We start from the raw sequence: 19,511 nt of genomic DNA on the forward strand, positions 1-19,511 counted from the left end.
GAGATATTTAGCCAATCACCGTTTCCCTTCAAATATGGTATATTTACCTTATACCATTCCGCTGACCAAGACAGACTAGACTGCACTGCGAGAGATTCTTCTGGCTGGTTTCTGACAGAAGGCTGAAAACTCATATTGGAAGTTCCGTTTAAACCGCCACGAATATGACCAAATTGGTTTTATTCGATCTCGGTGGAGTCGTGGCGACGACGCCTCAGTTTGCCATACAGAGTTATTCCTGGGAAACAGGTGTACCCGTGTAAGTTTAACATATTCAATGACCCCTTCAAAACACAATGCCCGCAAACATTGACCTCGAAGTCGCTCAGTGGTTGTTTACTTTAGTTGTTGCTTTTAGATGTACTTGTTTTGCAATGATACAAAGATAGCCCGAAGCAACTGTGGAATGCTTGCACAACTTGTTCACGGATGCCCTTGCCTTTGTTATCTTGCTTGAAATACATTAATACGCCACTTGTGTTGAATATCCCATGCCATGTTCAAGTTGGCGATATTTGACCTCGGAGGGGTCGTTGCAACGTCTTTAAAGTTCGCTATCGAGCATTATGCATGGAAAATGGGAGTTCCCTAGTGAGTATTCATAAAGAGGAAGATATATTAGCAATTTATCATTGCACTCCCTTGATTTTTATCAAAATGTAAAATTTTCTGGTGGGTGGTGGGTACTGTACTCCATTTGGTGCAATTATAATTTATTTCAGTATTCACCATAGACAATTCACCAACCTAACAGCGTGTCATTAACATATTTACCTAAGGAATTCTGCTTCATATACTGTAAACTTTACCATGACTATCATAAGTTTAAAAATATAGGTCACATGAACTTTAATTTTGAAAGGAAATAGGACTAGCCCCCAATTGCTCCATTGTCCCATTTAAGAAGCTTCCACCAGCCACTTTTTGTTACTCTTTTACAATTGAAATACAGCAGTTGGCTTACAAGTAGATTTGAGCATGGCATCAATGTTTGAATATGGATACTAATATAACAAGCATTGTAGCTGATTTGCTCTCTTTACTGACATTTTTTAATATTCTTTGAACTCTCATCAACTATTTCCAAATGCTAAACAGCTTTCTGGCTTCCATCAAACTGAGAGAATTACATTTAGTGCATTTTGATTGGTCAGCTCCCTATAGAGAGGTGACGTGATTGGAAGCTATTTCAGTGCTAGCAATGATGACACATCATCTCATGTAGTCAGATCCATGGAGAAATAGGCAGCTTTTTCCAAGCAAATGCAACAGAATGACTGCCCTTGAAAGGGGCAGTAGCCCTCTCCCTTCCAAGACTGAGGCCTGACCCCTCCCCCCCCAATGACTAGGGGAATATTGTTATGTTAAGGATACCTAGTGTGAATGACTTTAATTTGTATCCTGCATATTCTTTCAGCTCTTTGCTGCAGAAACTGTTTCTTCCGAGCAATGAGAACCAGCCTATGTGGCAGCTAGAGACTGGGAAAATATCTCTTAGTCAGGTATCCAGCACATGTTTGTCTCAATTTTTGAATCAAAATTGTTTGGTATATTGGCATTGTCTGAAAACTGCAGTTGACTGCAAATGTCCTCTTGTGAATGCAAATTTATATACATACCAGATACATAGGAATGAGTCTAGAGGGCTTGTCCTCCCCTCCAACAAAATCATAGACAGTTTGCATATGATATCAATGCCAGCATCCACCCCACACCCCTATCGCCAACATTCTTTCATTAATGTATAGTAATTTATTTTTTAGTTCTTTGTATCAGCTTCAGAGCTGATATCCAATCTTGCTGAAGAAGAGGGAATCAAGCTACCACCAAGGTTCAGCCTGAAGACCCTCTTTGACCAGCTCTACAAAACCATCAAAGTTGTCCCTGAAATGCTGAATGCTGCAGCAGCACTTAAGGCAAACGGTTAGGCTCTGATTACCCTTACAGTACTTCATTATGCAGTTTGTTGAAGCTGGAAGGTATAACTTCCCATTAATAAGGGGTGGCTTAGGGGTTTCATGGATGGACCCAGTGAAAAGGGTAAGGGACAGGAGTGAGGAAAAATGTACCTACACTACCACCATATATTTTATATACTGGTTCCCCACTCCCTCTTTCAGGAAATCATGGAACTAGCCCTGGGTTCAGACATCACTTATAAAAACCTAGTCCCAAATTTTTTTTAACCCAAAAGTTACTGTAAATGCTTGTTTTAATACTAAATATTAAATAAACACCCCCCTTCAAATAAACACCTCATACCCCTGGATGCAAGGCTAAAGCCCCCAGAAGTTACCTTTTTTATTATCTTACAGAAGAAGATGTGACGGTGTACAACTGATTGTTGGAGTTGTTATTAAAATTTATTACTTTTCAATCAGCTGGCGTAACAGCGCTAAAACGGCTCCGTGGGCGAGAGAAAAAATCTACTTCCCACATCTCTCCCCATCCGCTTGCTCTGATTTTTTCCTCTTGCCTTGCCCCTCCCTTTTAGCACCTCCTCCCCCCTGAAGCCACCCTTTAGATATAAAGCTATCACATTTCACTGTAGCTAACATTGCCCTATATTTGTTATAGGCTTCAGGACATGTATTGTGTCCAATAACTGGACCGATGATACTGAGACAGGACAGCACGTTTCTGGCCTGTCACTTATTAGACCTTACTTTGATGATTTCTTTGAGTCGTGCAAGATTGGTATCCGTAAACCTGATCCAGAGATGTACAAGCTTGTTTGTAAAAAATTCAAAGTTCAGCCAAATGAGGTGAGAGGTGCTCTAGGCAATAGATGTAATAGACAAAATAAAATAAAAAAGAAATTGTAAAAACAGTTATTAAACAAACCTTAATTAGGGAAACTTTTGGTTTGTGTGACAGTGAGCACCAACAGATCCTCTGTTGCTTGATGAATAGAAATATTGTGTTTACTAACAACTATGTTTTAGGTTCTCTTTCTGGATGATCTTCCTTCTAACCTAGCTCCTGCTAAAGAAATGGGAATGGCAACTATTCTAGTGAAAGACCCCATTTCAGCTTTGAGAACTGTGAAGGAGATTACAGGAATTGATGTAAGCAAACAGTACAATGCTAATCAATAAAAGGTATATCAAGAGGACAAGGTGGTGCAGATCCCTTTGGTGGTTAATCTGCTTACCTAATTTCCAATGCAAGTTACTTTACCCCCATCAAATTATTGTGGAAGTGTTAAAGGGTGGTGTTGGCCCAAGGGGGGGTACTCAGCTATAAACATGACAGGGAAGAGTCTCCCCCCCCCCAAACACAATATGTCAGACCCAGGTTGTGGTGTTAGGCCTTTTATTTTGTTGTTTCTGAGCAGGCCAGGAAAGGATGAGCAGCAAGATAATCAGCTATAAAGAGAGATAGTTTAGCAACAAAGTTGAATAATAATACCTTTATAAATGCATATCTTTTCTATTTATGACTATTCTCTGGCTACAGGTTTTGAAGGCATATCCCACCCCAGCGTGTACCCCGAGCAGTGTCCCTCACTCCATAGTTCAACTGAAGGTATGGTGACATGAACTGAAAAATTGCTATACAACTTAATTGGTGGTAATGCATATGGCTAACAGCAACATGACCTACATCAGATGCATAGCGAGGGATGGGTGTGGTTAGTGCTACCTCCTCTCCTTGGTGGAGACCAAATACGTTTTTCTTATTGAAGGATTGCAAAATCTCTGCAAAAGATTTGTTATATATAAACTCTGTGCTTGTGATCCCCCTTGTTAATGACTGCACACCTGTACATAGTCTGCAAGTTCATAACTCATTTTTTAATGTACTGCATTTTTTGGCCCTTTTTGAGTTGTATTTTGAAAAATGTAGTCTGACAGTGACAATTTAGTTTACTTAGGGGTCCAGTTGGAGAGATAAGGAAGAGTGTTTAGCCCCCCCCCCCCCCTTGGCAGTACCTGTCACAATATTTGTTTGAATTTGGTGCTTGAAAGAGGGCTCATTCAAGTTTCCTGTTTTCTCCACACCTACTCCATATTAGCTTTTTTTCAAGAATTTTAACATGAATTTTTGCTTTTACCTTGATTCTGTTCCTTTTTGTGTAAGATTAGTTGTTGATAATAATCTATTGGGGGATTCTTTGTATATTAAAATTACCAAAAGAAATTATTTGGGTTGTACACATACAGAGAAGTAATGTTTTGATTTTTTTTGTTAAAATTAATTAATTGGGGAAAGTATTGGGGTAGGTATATTTTGCAAAGAGCATGGATCTAGTGAATGAAGCCTATGATAATTTTCATTCCAATTTAGATCTGCTATATAACCTTTCCCTTGTGCAGACAGGGATAATGATGCATTATGTTGACATTGGGCATGGCCATCCGATTATCCTACTACATGGCTTTCCTGAGCTTTGGTATATCTGGAAGTACCAGGTAAAGTATGAATGCCTAGTATGTCTTGTTTCATTACAAATAAATATGTCAAGCTATCAATTTTAAAAATCTTGCCGCTGCAGTTTGTGAAATCGTGAAAATCAAGTGAGTCAATGAAGTTGAAATATATGCAGATTTCAAAATAACAAAAATGAAATGTTAAAATAATATAAGGAACAGTATTTGCAGTGCGACTAGTAAATAATAAACCCCAGAAATACGTATGGAATGTTTCCGACCAATCACTCACGAGATATTCAAGCAGGCACTGTCTCAGTGTCTGAATTCCCGCCTTTGATTTGTCAGAAGGCAATAAACATTCCACATATATGTTAGGTGTTCATTGTTTTACTGGTTGCGCTGTAAATCCCACCTTTTGGGTTACAGATACCAGCGCTTGCAGGAGCAGGATACAGAGTGATTGCGCCAGATTTGAGGGGTTATGGTCAGACCAGCAGCCCTCATGGTGAGAAGTTTAATTTACAAATGGCTTTTATGTTTCTTGGTGAACTTAGTTTTTGTTCAGCTCTCTTATTGTTGTTTTATTCCCACAGACATCAGTGAATACTCACGTGAGCTCTTTACAAATGTAAGCCTTGCTTCCTCTTTCTTTATTAAGTGGAACATAATGATATCCAGTAGCAAGGGACAGAAAAAAAAAATACTGTAGATATATTACTCTTTCGGGTGAAGCTGTCTAAACTGTATACTTGTATTAATGGGGGCGGCACTAATTGTGGAATTTTCTTACTGGTGATTTGATGCAGCACACTTATTTGATATTTAGTTAATTCCCTCTAAATATGAATAAAGTGCATTGTGCTCATTTATAGCATACAGTTTAGTTAATCATTTACAATTATTAGTTCAAAGATTGAAAATTACCCATTTTAAGGACACTACAAGCGCTGCATTAGGTAATTACTGTATTATTTGGGGATGGGAGAGGGAATGCTTATTCAAGAGTGTTGATATAATTTAATGTTTTGCATCTTAGAGGGAACTATAATTTCATAGGGAGTGCTATTTGAAGCTAAATCAGATGCTAAACTTGCATGTACACAACTCTTATATTCTCCCTCTGACAAGATCATTGTTTTTCAGGATATTATATCTCTTATGGACCTATTGGTAAGTCTGTGTATTTACTTTAGTGCTTATTTTGTTATATTTTGATTAGGATTGTATTATTATGGTATTGTCGGAGGTTAGAGCCCAAAATCGCATATCCCCAAAATATCCCCAGGATATAAATTTACAATCCCCCCAAAATACTAGATCCTTAATTCTATGCCACCCAAAACTCTGACATGTTAACATTTTCCAAGTACCAAATCCACAACTACATACCGCGCATTATGAGTTAAAATGTGCTCCCTATACTACATCATTTTGCTTTGATTTAAAGAAAAGCCTTTTAATGATACAAAAGTATTTTTAATGTAAGGCAGTTTTCACCCCCATAAAGAAGAAGTTTTCACCCCTTTAAAAAGAAGATGCTCATTCTAATTTCCAAGAGCCCCCCTGGGATCATTATTAATCATTGTTTGATAGTCAATTGTACTTCTCTACAGTTATTAAGACAAGTAGCTGTAATTGGACATGACTGGGGAGGTATGGTTGCATGGGATCTAGCACTCCACCACCCGGACAGAATTCGGTGAGGAATACAGCGAAAAAAAATGCAATCTGCAAAAGCTGCATGTGCTAGGTCTGCATGTTCTATAAACTCAGCTCCTACATAATAACCGTCAACTGACAACTGACCACTGGTAATAACCGTCAGTTGTAATGTATGGGATTTGCATCATCAGTTGCACATTTAATTTCGCAGTGCAAGAGCCCCTTTTTAATGGCAAGTTGCTAGGTAAATAGCCTGCTTGCAGGTGGTACTCTGTGTTATCATCGCTAAAAAATCTCTCTGTTCCGTGGTCGGGCGCCGTCTTGTATTTTGAGCCGGTCCGTTTTATGTGCTCGCCCCCAGGGACCATGTGGCTTAAAATACAAGATGGCGCCCGATCACCGAACTGAGTGGGTTTTCTGCGATGATAACAGCAAGTACTGCCTGCAAACAGGCAACTAGGTAAACAATGGCCCACGTAAAACGTATGATGTCTTATCCCTTCAAGTCCTTATTTTCTTTTTTGCACCCACAGTGCTGTGGCTAACATGACCCCCTTCATGCCGCCCAACCCAGATATTAACCCCCTTCTGGGACTGAAAGCTAAACCGGGCGTGTTTCAGTACCAGCTGTATTTCCACCAAGAGGTATGTATCCGGAAATTTTATATTATTTAGTCCAATGGCAGTCGCATATTTTTTTTGGTGGAGAACTCTGTATGCAATTCATATGAAATTTGTGTGTGATACAAGATTTTAGGCCTCTTCACAAGTTTTTGCGACGATTTCGAGCATCATCCCAAAGCCCATTTCTTATCATAACCACCCTCTTTTCTTCCAAAAACATCACCGGCTCTTCCTATTTATTTTTCAAAGTGTTATTCCTTCTGATGTTGCAGGGACCGCCAGAAGCGGAATTCGAGAAAGATCTCCGACGAACTTTCAAATTATTTTTAAGAAATGCATCTGAAATGGAGCAAATAAAAGTAAGTTATATCTCTTCAATTCATTTTTGTTGTTGTTTTTACATATTTTTTGCACTGGTTTTTTTTTAGCTCTCCACATCTGATGTTCTGGAACGTGGTAAGTCCTTCTTTCTTGAAAAACCAGCGTTTCATGGCCAAACGGAACCGGAGACAAGAAAACATCTTCTTTATCACTTTCTTTTTAGTACAGTTCAACTCGGCCGCAAAATCCCAAAACCATCCAAATGACTAAATAATATACTACCAGGTTATCAAATAGTGATAGAGGAGAGCCCCTACCAAGTAAAAAAGACTTAAAAAGATTTCGCACGTGAAAAGGGGTTTTGTTATTCCTTATTAAAAAGGCAAGAAGTTTCACACATTCATACTTTGTCTACATAGCGCATTTCATTGGTAATAAGGCTGCTCCCAAAAGGATTGACAGATCTCAAAGCTTGTTTGAAAAATGATTGTTTTGAACAAGTATCAGATCCGCCACTAAAACCTTTTTTCAGGAGGATTTTTCGTTGGTACCCCTGAGAAAGTTGAGCGAAGTTGTATGATCACAGAGGAAGATTTGGATTACTTTGTGGAAAACTTCAGGAAAACTGGTTTTCGGTGAGTTGCAGCTTCACTTCCTTAACATCAAGTAACAGGACCCTCGTTTTCTAGATTTCATTTGCACAAAACCTTGTCACGGGCGAAATGGCCTAGAAAACATTCGGTAAAGGCCTTGAAATTGCAGTTTCTCGTTGAACAAAAGAAATATAGCTTCCCAATAATTTCTAGTCTAAGACATTGCGATTATGAATTATTTGAGCTATTTGTTTCAGGTTTTTGGGGAAAATATTTTCTTTAAAGACATGGGTGCCATTTGGAGTTTTTAGTTTAATAAAATAGCTTATGGGAGAGTTATTCAAGGTTGAGTCTCATGTCGAAAATGTACCTCAGTATTATTCCTGTGTTCTCTTAGGATAAACGTCTTATATTTTTTGTTGCCAGGGGCCCCTTGAATTGGTATCGCAACATGGAAGTCGACTGGAAATGGAATCTGAAAATTCATCCTAGAAAGGTACTGATTGCAGACTGCATTTGGTGACTATCTTATAACATCGAATGGAAAGCTTGAAAAAATACGAATATAGTTCAAACATTGTAACCCCCTGCTTTTTTACTCAATTTTCCAGATTTTACAGCCAGTTTTGATGATTACTTCAGGAAAAGACCCTGTTATTCTTCCAGCTTTCGCTGCCAATATGGGAGCACATGTATGTGAGATCATAACACTAATGACACCCTGCAGCAATCTTTCTCGTTGTCTTCAGATTCTTCTATTTCTCACGCACCTTTTATATATTTTAATATTACAATGACAACTGATTGAAACATGTACTCTAACAAATGAAACAATAGAATACAGAAACACTTTGTTTATCCAAAATAGGGTGAGAAATTCGGAAATGTAAGGTCCTCCTCCTAGTGCCTCCTTATCCTCCTCCTAGTGCCTCCTTATCCTCCTCCTAGCGCCTCCTTACCCCCCTCCTAGCGCCCCCTTATCCTCCTCCTAGTGCCTCCTTATCCTCCTCCTAGTGCCTCCTTATCCTCCTCCTAGTGCCTCCTTATCCTCCTCCTAGTGCCTCCTTATCCTCCTCCTAGCGCCTCCTTATCCTCCTCCTAGCGCCTCCTTATCCTCCTCCTAGCGCCTCCTTATCCTCCTCCTAGTGCCTCCTTATCCTCCTCCTAGTGCCTCCTTATCCTCCTCCTAGCGCCCCCTTATCCTCCTCCTAGCGCCTCCTTATCCTCCTCCTAGTACCTCCTTATCCAACTCCTTGTGCCTGCTTATCCTCTTCCTAGCGCCTCCTTATCCTCCTCCTAGCGCCTCCTTATCCTCCTCCTAGCGCCCCCTTATCCTCCTCCTAGTGCCTCCTTATCCTCCTCCTAGTGCCTCCTTATCCTCCTCCTAGTGCCTTCTCCTAGTGCTACTCCTCTTCCTATTGTTTTCTCTCCTGTGTCAACTTCGCGACGTAGGGTATTGTTCCAAGCTACCCCTTTATATTAATTCTTCGTTTCTACTTTTTTTGCCACCCTGTTTTGATATAATCGAGTAAGTATCTTGTTGTGTATTTCGCTTGCTGAAAATAAGAACTAAGCAAAACTTCTACTTTGTAGAACTCCCCTTATGTGTTTTTTTTTCTGTCAGGTCCCTAATCTCAGTCTTGCTCACATCGAGGAGTCAAGCCACTTCACCCCAATTGACAGGTATACTATATCCATCCTCGTATTGATTCGATACCCTTATTATAAACGTCTTTTTCTAAGTAAAAGTATTAATAGTGCTCTGCTTCGTATTAGAGATCGGGGTAAGACTTAAAAGCAGAGCTGTCGAGCCCGCATCGAAATATTAGGAGGGGGCATGACAAAAACATTTTGGTGGGGGGGGGCACAGCAGCAACCCCCCCCCTGCTACGGCCCTGAGAAGAAGACGAGACCATCAATATTTTTTTCAGAGTAGTGGACTAGTTTGAGCTCTTGGTAAAGTTGCTTTTTGGTGTGGTTTCATGTATAGCTAACCTAGAAAATTAGAACTGCACTTCAAACAACAGGGGATTGGACTAGGGCATTTCCTTCTTTCCCTCTGAAAATATTGGAGTTATTTAAGATCACCCCTTTGGAGCCATAAGGTCTCCCCGTTGTATGTTTAATAACAATACCTTGGTCAATGTAATTTTATGAGGGCCCCCTTTCTTAACCTATCCCCCTTCCTTGAAATAGTTAACGGTCCCTAATGTAACAGTAATGTTTTCTCTCTTTTTAGGCCGCTGGAGCTGAATAACATGCTGCTAGACTGGTTAAAGAGAATCTACGGCAGCGAAACATCCAAACTTTAGCGTGTTTCCAGAAAATCTGCATTTCAATAGAGAAAGAAAATAGTATAATGATTGTTGATTTATAATACATATATGGAATATAATTTTATTAATGAACTTCTAGGAGTATGTAATCCACTTAGCGGTTGCCTAGCTGCCGTTCACGCAAAAGTAGGAAGGAAAACGTTGGGCGATAGACGAAAGTTGATATGGATTACACGATTATGTAATAAAATCGGAAGGATTTGATTATATTTTATCCTTATCTTTTATCTTACCTTTATCAGCATGATTTGATGACAGTTGTTCATCTTAAAGAATTGATTGTTATCTAATTATACATATAATGGATGTAATGGGTGACATTTGAAAATTTTCGCTTACTAATAAAATCATATGCCAATCTATAAACCGTGGAAAAGTTCCATTGTTGAATAAGTCGCCATGTAACCATGTAACGGATCATTGGAAATATGCTGAAATTGCTGAAACTACTCTCTATCTTATGTTTCTACAAATAGTTACTTAAAAGTTTAGAGAAGTCAGAGAAGGTTCAAAGCCGGGTTTCCCTATGGGGAAACAAAAAATCAATCAATTATTCAAAGTAGAAGATACAAAGAAAATTAGGGCATGGAACTTGTATGAGGGGTTTCATCAAGGGAAAACTGAACAAATCCCCGTTCACATTTATTGAGGAAAGTGTATTGTTTCAATTTTCTAGACAAATTTGTCTACTCGCCATGTTATACCCAGAATACTGGATACGTTCCTAGAGCCCAAGCCTAGGAGGTCCTGGGAACGAGAATAAACCACAGGCAACCTAACATCAATACCAAAACGCAGTGGAGAGCCAAAAATGGCTGCTGCGTTGATTCTACTGCTGCGCCACAAAATTTTGCTTCTTGTCGCTGCAGCTGTATTTTCAGTGTTAGGAGATGCTGAAGGCACCCAATCAAATATTGTGTTGGTGTTAACCGACGACCAAGACCAAGTTCTTGGATCAATGGTAAGGAAAAGCGACCTTTGCCAAAAACAGCGCCCACAAATGCCTTTATCACACTCGCCAAAAAAAAAAAAAAAATATTTGTTGTGTACATATTGCTTTGGTGTTGTTGTGCCAATAAAAACGTTAAAATGCAAGCGGAAGAAGGGATCATATGTGCAGAATTGCCATTGCTGGGGACATAGCTCTGGCATATTTTAATTTTTTTACATTCCTCTCCTCATTTGTCTGTCAGGGGGTTAACTTGGCATGGGTGCTGTTGATATATATATACTTAAGTATGTTGACCCTAGGTTAATAAAACACAAAAGGAACCCCATACAGACAATTATGCATTGATCTTCATGTTGAGAGAGGAGTCTAAACCATTCCTAGTATTTGCCGGGAAGGGGATGACATAATGTCTTTTCTTGTAAAATTGGGTGAGTTCAGGTTTGTCCTTTATTTTCAGAACTTAAAAAAAACATGAAATTTACAGAATACATGAGAAACACAGAAAAACAGTGGGTCCATTCTCTTTTATCCCCCACCTTGTTGGGACTCCTTGATTAGCCCTTGCAATGGAATTTCATAAAGTGATTTGTTTTATCCCAGGCTCCTTTGGTAAAGACCAGGAAACTCATTCAAGAACAAGGTGTTTCTTTCGACAACATGGTAAAAGAGGGGCATCGACTGATACAGGGCTGGGCAAAGCCCACTAGACCCCCTCCCCTTTTTGAAAATCTTGCTTTGGCATCCCCACTTTGGACCTCTTGGAGCCCTGAAAGTGGGTTTGTGCACGTTGGCTCCCATACATTTATTTTAAAAAGTTCAGTTTAAAGCAGAGAGGAGAAGGGTGCTGGCCACACATGTGTGGTCCATTTTACCAGATATTCCCCCAGCACGTATCTTAAAATCCATCTCATAGAGCTGTTCGCATTAATCCGTGAAACATTAATTATTAATCACCAGTAATTGCCAGAAGGAATGAGTGTTGGTGAGTGATACATAAACAATAGGCTACTAGGGTAGTGCACAAAATTATGTTGTTATTTTTTTTCAAGCATTTCATTTGTTTGATAAAGACTTGTGTTTATTTCGTCTGCTTGTCAATTTATTTTGTCTACTTTTACTCAGTTAAAATATTTAGTTACACTAACAACTATCTTCTGTTTAGCACGCAACACACCACTAACTGTTTCACAAATTAATGGTATACAATTCAATTATGTGAGCTCAAACCTTGATGTTGAATATCACTGCCCTTGTTAAACTTTTTAAAAAGACAGAAGAATTTTGCACAAGTCTCAAATGGCAGTGATTGTCTTATTTACAGTTTGTGGCAAGTCCTCTCTGCTGCCCCAGCCGTGCTAGCATACTAACAGGCATGTATGTCCACAACCACAAGACTTTGAATAACTCTGTTAATGGCAACTGTGCGAGCAAGAATTGGCAGCAAGGCCCTGAGAAACAAACATTTAACACTTACCTTAAAGAGCTTGGTTACAAGACTTACTATGCAGGGAAATACCTCAACAAATATGGAATGTCAGCGACAGGGGGGACGCAATATGTACCTCCTGGCTGGGACTCTTGGCTTGGGCTTGTTGGCAATTCTAAATACTACAACTATACTGTGTCTGTTAATGGAAAAGCAGAGAAACATGGCGGTGATTATAAAGAAGATTACTTCACAGATGTCATAGTAAGAGCTTTTTTTGTTGATCCGTGTTTCTGATCAGGCATGTGTTAATATCTGCTGTTCTGTCTGTCTTTTCGATTTTTCCAACCATTGATCTATTTTTTGACCATCTGTGCATCCTTTTATAAACAATAATACTTGGGGTGTAAAAAACATGACCCGTCAATCAAAATACATGACGTCATCTGTATGTCCTCCCACTAGATTTTACCTGGTGACATATCATTTGGTGACATATCATATCTTTTTTTTTCAGACAAGGTCGGCAGTAAGTTTTCTTGAGGAGCAATCATCCAGCAAGCAGCCCTTTTTCATTATGCTTGCCACCCCTGCTTGCCATGGCCCCTTCACTCCAGCACCTCAGTACAACAATTCATTCAACAAAACCACGGCACCAAGAACACAAAGCTACAACAAGCCAGGAGGAAAGGTAAACAAAAAGTAACATCAAATCAGGGTCAGACTGACTGGGAAAACATTCTGCATGCCAACTAAAGGGAGATACAAAAGAAGTCATGATTTTGTACAATACCTGTCTGTTCCTTGCATTCCAGACTATTTTTCCATATTCAAGACAAAAAAGGACTGTGGCTGAAATGCACACCAAGATTTTTGGCATTTTAAGGAATGTTTCTTTGATACAAATGGCTATATCGTCAAATGGTAGTGCTGCCATCTGAAAATACCATTGAAATCCTCATATTTTACTGAAAATAGGAAAATATTAGTAACCCATGCGATTAGTTTATACATATCTTTATTCTTAGGGGTAATTATACCTATAAGTAGCTGTTAGTCTTACAGCTACCATTTGCCATCTGCTCTGTCAACGTCTATTGATGAAATATTTGTGTATAATGCTTGAAACCAAGGCAGTTTCTCTGTATGATATTACTTCATCTTTCATGAGGTTTTGCTTTGTTTTGGCCTTCAGTCAAAGCACTGGCTTTTACGTAGCACCCCAAGTCCAATGTCTGCATCATCAGTTGCATACTCAGATGATGTCTTCAGAAACAGGTATCATCAACATCACAATAATTGTCATCAATATCATCATCAGTATCACATTACCGTCATCATTGCCAATATCAACACAAAAACCATCACCACCATGGGCTGATCTAGCTTTTTGCCAAGGGGGTGGGGTGGATTTGACCCAAAAATTGTTGTCATCATTTTACCTTCGTAACGATTTTGCAATGAACAGACACAATGAAAACAATAAAAAAGGTTAAGTTAACCGCCTAGAACGCCCGTGGTAAGTTAACCATCTAGAACGCCCGTGGTAAGTTAACCACCTAGAACGCTCGTGGTTAGTAAACCACAAATAATGCCTGTGGTAAGTAAACCACAAAGAACGCCCGTGGTAAGTAAACCACACATAACGCCCGTGGTAAGTAAACCACAAAGAACGCCCGTGGTCAGTAAACCACAAATAACGCCCGTGGTAAGTAAACCACAAAGAACGCCCGTGGTAAGTAAACCACATATAACGCCCGTGGTAAGTAAACCACAAATAACGCCCGTGGTAAGTAAACCACATATAACGCCCGTGGTAAGTAAACCACATAGAACGCCCGTGGTAAGTAAACCACATAGAACGCATATTTATATACAACAATTTCTTTAATCACTGGGTTCTATTTTTTCGACGTTTCGGCAATGCCGCCTTAAAATCATGGGCAGCCCTACATCTAAATTTAGGCCGCTCGGCGCCAGGGTGTTGTGTTTGATGATAAGCTTGGGCTCCGCTTGTTTTCGAGTATCGGTGTCCTATAAGGCCGGCTACCAGCACCGCCACCTTCATATCATTGACTGCATGATTCATTTGATTTAAATGCATCAGTACCTGAGCTCACTTCATAGAAACTTTCAAAAATAAGGTGGAAGAAATACAATAAACCAAAAACTGGAATTCGACTCTGCCAAATTTTCGTCTTTAATAAGACTTCTTATTAAAGACTACTTATAAAAGACGAAAATTTGGCAGAGTCGAACTCCAGTTTTTGGTGTATTGTATTCATTCTTCTGGTTCACGAACACGACTATTTGGTCTTTTTGTATTTATTCGTGCAAGAAATACAAAATACACATACCAAAAATATAGAGGAAAAAGTTTAATTAGAGTAACAAACATTAAATTTATTACAGAATTTTGACTTTATTTTATAGATTTCATCTTTTCACACAATGGCTTTGCAATATTTTTTTTTCATAAAGCTGTGCATGAAATTTTTTTGTGCTCATTTGCTTTGCATGCAATTTTTTACTTTGAAATGTAGCTTGCAGGATATTTTTTTCCAAAATCCCCCCCCCCTTAAAAGTCAAATGGTCCGCCCCTGAGTGGATCACTTAGATGAGAAGGGGTAATTGTTTTTGCTACATATGGCTTTCCGGCAGCCTAAAGGGGGGAGGGGGGGGTTCAAAGCCCCTAAACCCTCTCCCTAGATCAGCTAGTGACCACTAGTATTACCAAGAGCACACCACCAACAACATCTTTTTTTTTTTTTTCAGGTGGCGAACACTTCTTTCAGTAGATGACCTTGTTGAACAAGTGGTTGTGACACTGGACAAGCATAAGCATCTGTCCAACACATATATCATCTTTACTTCAGATAACGGATACCACCACGGTAAGACAACAGTACTTTTAAACATTTAAGCCCCCTATACAAGCCTTAAAATTGCCACAGTTAACTCTCACTATCCCGGCCATTTCCCATATTTTCAAGTTATGCCAGAGATGGATTATAATTTTACAAAAGTTTTCAAACCGAACTTTTGTGCTAATATGACCGAAAATAACCCCTTTCAAGGCCCACCCAAAAATAAGCATATTTATGACTAACTTTCAATGGAATGTGCTTTTTATGGCAGGTCAATTTTCCCTTCCAATAGACAAGAGACAGTTGTATGAGTTTGACATCAGAGTGCCACTACTTGTCAGAGGACCAGGAATTCCTTCAAACAAGTCACTCACGGTAAACACCTACAGTAGAACCTCGCTTACTCGAATTTCTTGTCAGAGGACCAGAGGCCCTTTCGAACAAGTCATTTATCGTGGACACTTTTTGACCCTGCTTTTCACTAACTTGGTGGTTCATTTTGAACATTGAAAACTTTGATTATTTTGAAATTATTTTGAGATAAGTAACCAGAATGCATTGCTCTATGCTATAGGCATAGTATGAATCTGTTTTTATTGAAGGCCTCTTGTTTCCAAAGCCTGAGCCAGCGACGCTCGGGACAATTGACTACTATACTACACTAACTATACGGCTGGTTTCGTTTTAGAAAATGACCGAAGCAAGAAATCATGGTTAGAGCAAAGCGGCGCTTAGACAAATAGCCGCTCATTTTAAGTTATTGTCGCGAACGGTAAAGAATTTTGATATGACTGTAGGAGACCCATTTTTATTAATTAAGAATTTGTTTATTTTTTATTAGAACCCCGTTGTGAGTATCGACCTTGCACCGACAGTGATTGAGCTCGCAGGAGGTAAAGCCCCCAGTTCTATGGACGGCCGATCGCTTCTTCCTTTACTGGTAAGGTGCACGAAACGTTAACGAAGAATCGGATAGCGTACACATCATTCCATTTTATAATAGTATTGAGTACTCGGATAGCGTACACATCATTTCAGAATGTTCAACATTTAAGCAAGTGTGCTCAGTATTTAATAACCTTTACAGTTTTAAATATATTAGGTGAAATGTGCTTAACATTTCAGCACATACCGCAAGTCATGGATGCGCGCAACATTTCCGCAAGTCTCAAATGCGCACAAAATTTCCGCAAGTTTTAGATGCGAATAACATTTCCGCAAGTCTTATGTGCGCACAACATTTCCGCAGGTCTTAAATGAACACGTTTCCGCAAGTCATGAATGCGCGCAACATTTCCGCAAGTCTAAGATGCGCACAATATTTCCACAATTCTTAGATACGTACAATATATCCGCAAGTCTTAAATTCTCGGAACATTTCCCCATGTCTTGAATTCGAGTATTATTTCGGCAATTTTACCAACATTTCCGTGAGCCTAAAATTGACATAAACAAACCCGTAGTTGAGCCCTTTATTTAGGTCGGACACAAGAGTAAATAGTATACTTTGTAGTTAAAGCTGTCTCTCTTATCTAAAGAACGCCAAAGGAGCGGTCGAGTGGCGTAGTGATTTTCTCGTGGAGCATCTAGGCGAAGGTCACGGCAGTATTGATGGCTGCCCCGCCCTGGATCCAGGCATGGCGGTAAGAAAAAAGAGTTTAGTGTATTGTGTTCGTTCATTCATTTGCAGAGGTTAAAAAATGGCAAAACACTCAATAAATTAGTTTTCAAATAACAGATATTCCATTCTCCTGCGCACTTCTGTGGCCTGTCGATTTGTCTGATTGTGGGAGGGAGAAAGCGACTGTGTGATCGCACAGGAACCATCCATTTTATCGGCTAATTCAAGCGAGAGACTGAGATCAATAAGATATCGCTATATATATATATCCGTCTTCATGAATGCTTACTTCGAAGTTATCTTTCAGAAAAACCGTTATATTGAAAACTTTAATTAATCGAAAACTTTACCAAAGGAGTGGTTGGTCATCATTTTTAAGGTAACCTTGGTGCGCTTTTCCATGTCTCAGGACTGTACGCCAAACTGCGTCTGCGAGGACAGCTGGAATAACACCTACTCGTGCGTGCGCACGCTGACAACATCACGTGATTTCATGTTCTGTGAGTTTCGCGACTCCGAGGTGAGATGGGACAGTTCAAGCTTGTCATTCAAATTTCTTAAACCGCTTTTATTGGTAGCATTGAAATGGTTTCCGATCACGTCACCTCTCCGCAATATAATGCATTAACCATTCAAAAGCACTAAATAGTATTCCTTTAGTTTGAATGACGGACGCTAGAGAGTGTTATAGCAATTGGAAATTAGACGAGGGTTCGTAGAATATCGAAAATTTTCTAATCATAGAACAAGTGTTTGTTTCCTGGTTTATATCAAACGCGTTTTTACCAATTTGTTTATCCACAGGCTTTTGTAGAGTTTTATGATCTGAACAAAGACCCCGCCCAACTCAACAATATGGTTGAAACCGCAGACCACAAGGAATTGCTGGCCCAGCAAAAGAGACTCGAGACTCTTACTTTCTGCTCTGGTGATTCGTGCAGAAAGTAGTGATCACTAAATACTGTCCGGAGAAAGTAGTATTCCTGCATCCCCACCCCACCCCCTGTACATAAGCCCCCACCTCCTGCTAGATAGATAGTCTCTTATTAGCCGCTCATACAGGGTTTTGAATCGTCATAAAGCTAACAAAATTTGAAAAGGGAAGAAAGATGTTTATTAGTATCTGTCACTATACATTCCTACTTTTAAAGCAAGCGTGAATGAGTTTGGCCACCACTTTTTTTGTATTTGCCAAGGGAGGTCTATAAACTGCTTGAATATTAAATTATTTATATTAATATCATCCGCTATAAAGTCAAAGAATTATTACTAGGCGTTTCTAGCCTTGATAAAATGAGCACTAGCCACACGCGAGGGACGCTTTTGGGAAACATTTCAACCGGGTTGTATTTTGTTTATTTTTTTTTTCCTTACTGACAGCCATGTGTATATAAGGCTTAGTTCAAACGTCGTATTATCCATATGAGCCGTATTCAATGCAAATGCTTGCAAATGAATCGAGTCGATTGTTTCATCTTCATTTGCATGCATTGGCATTGAATACGGCTCATGGATAATACGACGTTTGAACTTAGCCTTATTATATATACACATGGTTCTCAGTAAGAAAAATAATTAAACAAAATAAAGCCTTCCCTGCTAGATGGTAAAGTTATACACGGTTGTGGTTGCCTTTCATGACTTCGAGCTCTAGAGATAGCCTGGGAACGCGGCAAAAAGAACAGCGTATTATTAAATCGTTATTATTATAATTATTATTATTATCGGAAGCATTCCTTATACAATAAATTGATTTTCTGACTTATTCATCACATTATGGTCCAAAAAGAGACCTTTAATGTTTATGCTTTCTCGATTTCAAAGCGCCACACTAGGAATATATAGTTTTGCTTATTCCGATCGTAGTTGAATCGATGTAAATCGGTGATTTTCAAGCAAAATCGGAAAATTGCAAACAAGATCGACAATTTTGGCTTGAGAATACAGGCTCTTCTATCAAAATGCGACGCTCGCGGAAGAAGAGAGGCTCTGGTTACGAGAGTTCGGCTCGCGCTTTTCTGTAAGAATATGTGACGTCACAAAGAGAAATCATTTTCCAATTAATTCAACTTGTCGTGGCCAACGATGCGACTCTAATAATTGGCGAATCATATCATCAGGGTGAAATCACTCCTGTTCTTATGGACGGGAAATATATCAACACTCAACTGGCGCAACACCACGGTGAAGTCACTCCTGTTCTTATGGACGGATAATATATCAACACTCAACTGGCGCAACAGCACGGTGAAATCACTCCTGTTCTTATGGACAGGAAATATATCAACACTCAACTGGCGCAACACCACGGTGAAATCCCTCCTGTTCTTATGGACGGGAAATATATCAACACTCAACTGGCGCAACACCACGGTGAAATCACTCCTGTTCTTATGGAAGGGAAATATATCAACACTCAACTGGCGCAACACCACGGTGAAATCACTCCTGTTCTTATGGACGGGAAATATATCAACACTCAACAAGCGCAACACCACGGTGAAATCCCTCCTGTTCTTATGGACGGGAAATATATCAACACTCAACTGGCGCAACACCACGGTGAAGTCACTCCTGTTCTTATGGACGGGAATTATATAAACACTCAACTGGCGCAACACTACGGTGAAATCACTCCTATTCTTATGGACGGGAATTATATAAACACTCAACTGGCGCAACACCACGGTGAAATCACTCCTGTTCTTATGGACGGGAAATATATCAACACTC

General features: G+C 39.5%; 2 protein-coding genes across 2 annotated transcripts; both read left to right on the forward strand.

The window, feature by feature from the left end:
- The first annotated feature begins 57 nt into the window (after positions 1-57).
- Positions 58-10,278, forward strand: LOC5521988 (bifunctional epoxide hydrolase 2). The gene is made up of 19 exons (XM_032367135.2): positions 58-259; positions 1,418-1,502; positions 1,764-1,923; positions 2,578-2,765; positions 2,946-3,068; positions 3,460-3,528; positions 4,320-4,415; positions 4,803-4,881; positions 4,970-5,004; positions 5,520-5,546; positions 5,990-6,075; positions 6,572-6,683; positions 6,935-7,021; positions 7,091-7,118; positions 7,516-7,618; positions 8,003-8,072; positions 8,188-8,268; positions 9,201-9,259; positions 9,816-10,278. The coding sequence occupies exons 1-19, from the start codon at positions 165-167 to the stop codon at positions 9,886-9,888; spliced, it is 1,656 nt and encodes a 551-aa protein (XP_032223026.1). The 5' UTR covers positions 58-164; the 3' UTR covers positions 9,889-10,278.
- A 144-nt stretch (positions 10,279-10,422) lies between these two features.
- LOC5521987 (N-acetylglucosamine-6-sulfatase) lies at positions 10,423-18,543 on the forward strand. Its single transcript, XM_032367136.2, has 11 exons — positions 10,423-10,873; positions 11,465-11,524; positions 12,186-12,554; positions 12,808-12,981; positions 13,486-13,568; positions 15,066-15,184; positions 15,429-15,532; positions 15,999-16,097; positions 16,696-16,800; positions 17,188-17,298; positions 17,583-18,543. The coding sequence occupies exons 1-11, from the start codon at positions 10,724-10,726 to the stop codon at positions 17,724-17,726; spliced, it is 1,518 nt and encodes a 505-aa protein (XP_032223027.1). The 5' UTR covers positions 10,423-10,723; the 3' UTR covers positions 17,727-18,543.
- Positions 18,544-19,511: the final 968 nt, after the last annotated feature.

This window comes from Nematostella vectensis, chromosome 10, assembly GCF_932526225.1.
Source record: "Nematostella vectensis chromosome 10, jaNemVect1.1, whole genome shotgun sequence".
Taxonomy (NCBI): domain Eukaryota; kingdom Metazoa; phylum Cnidaria; class Anthozoa; order Actiniaria; family Edwardsiidae; genus Nematostella; species Nematostella vectensis.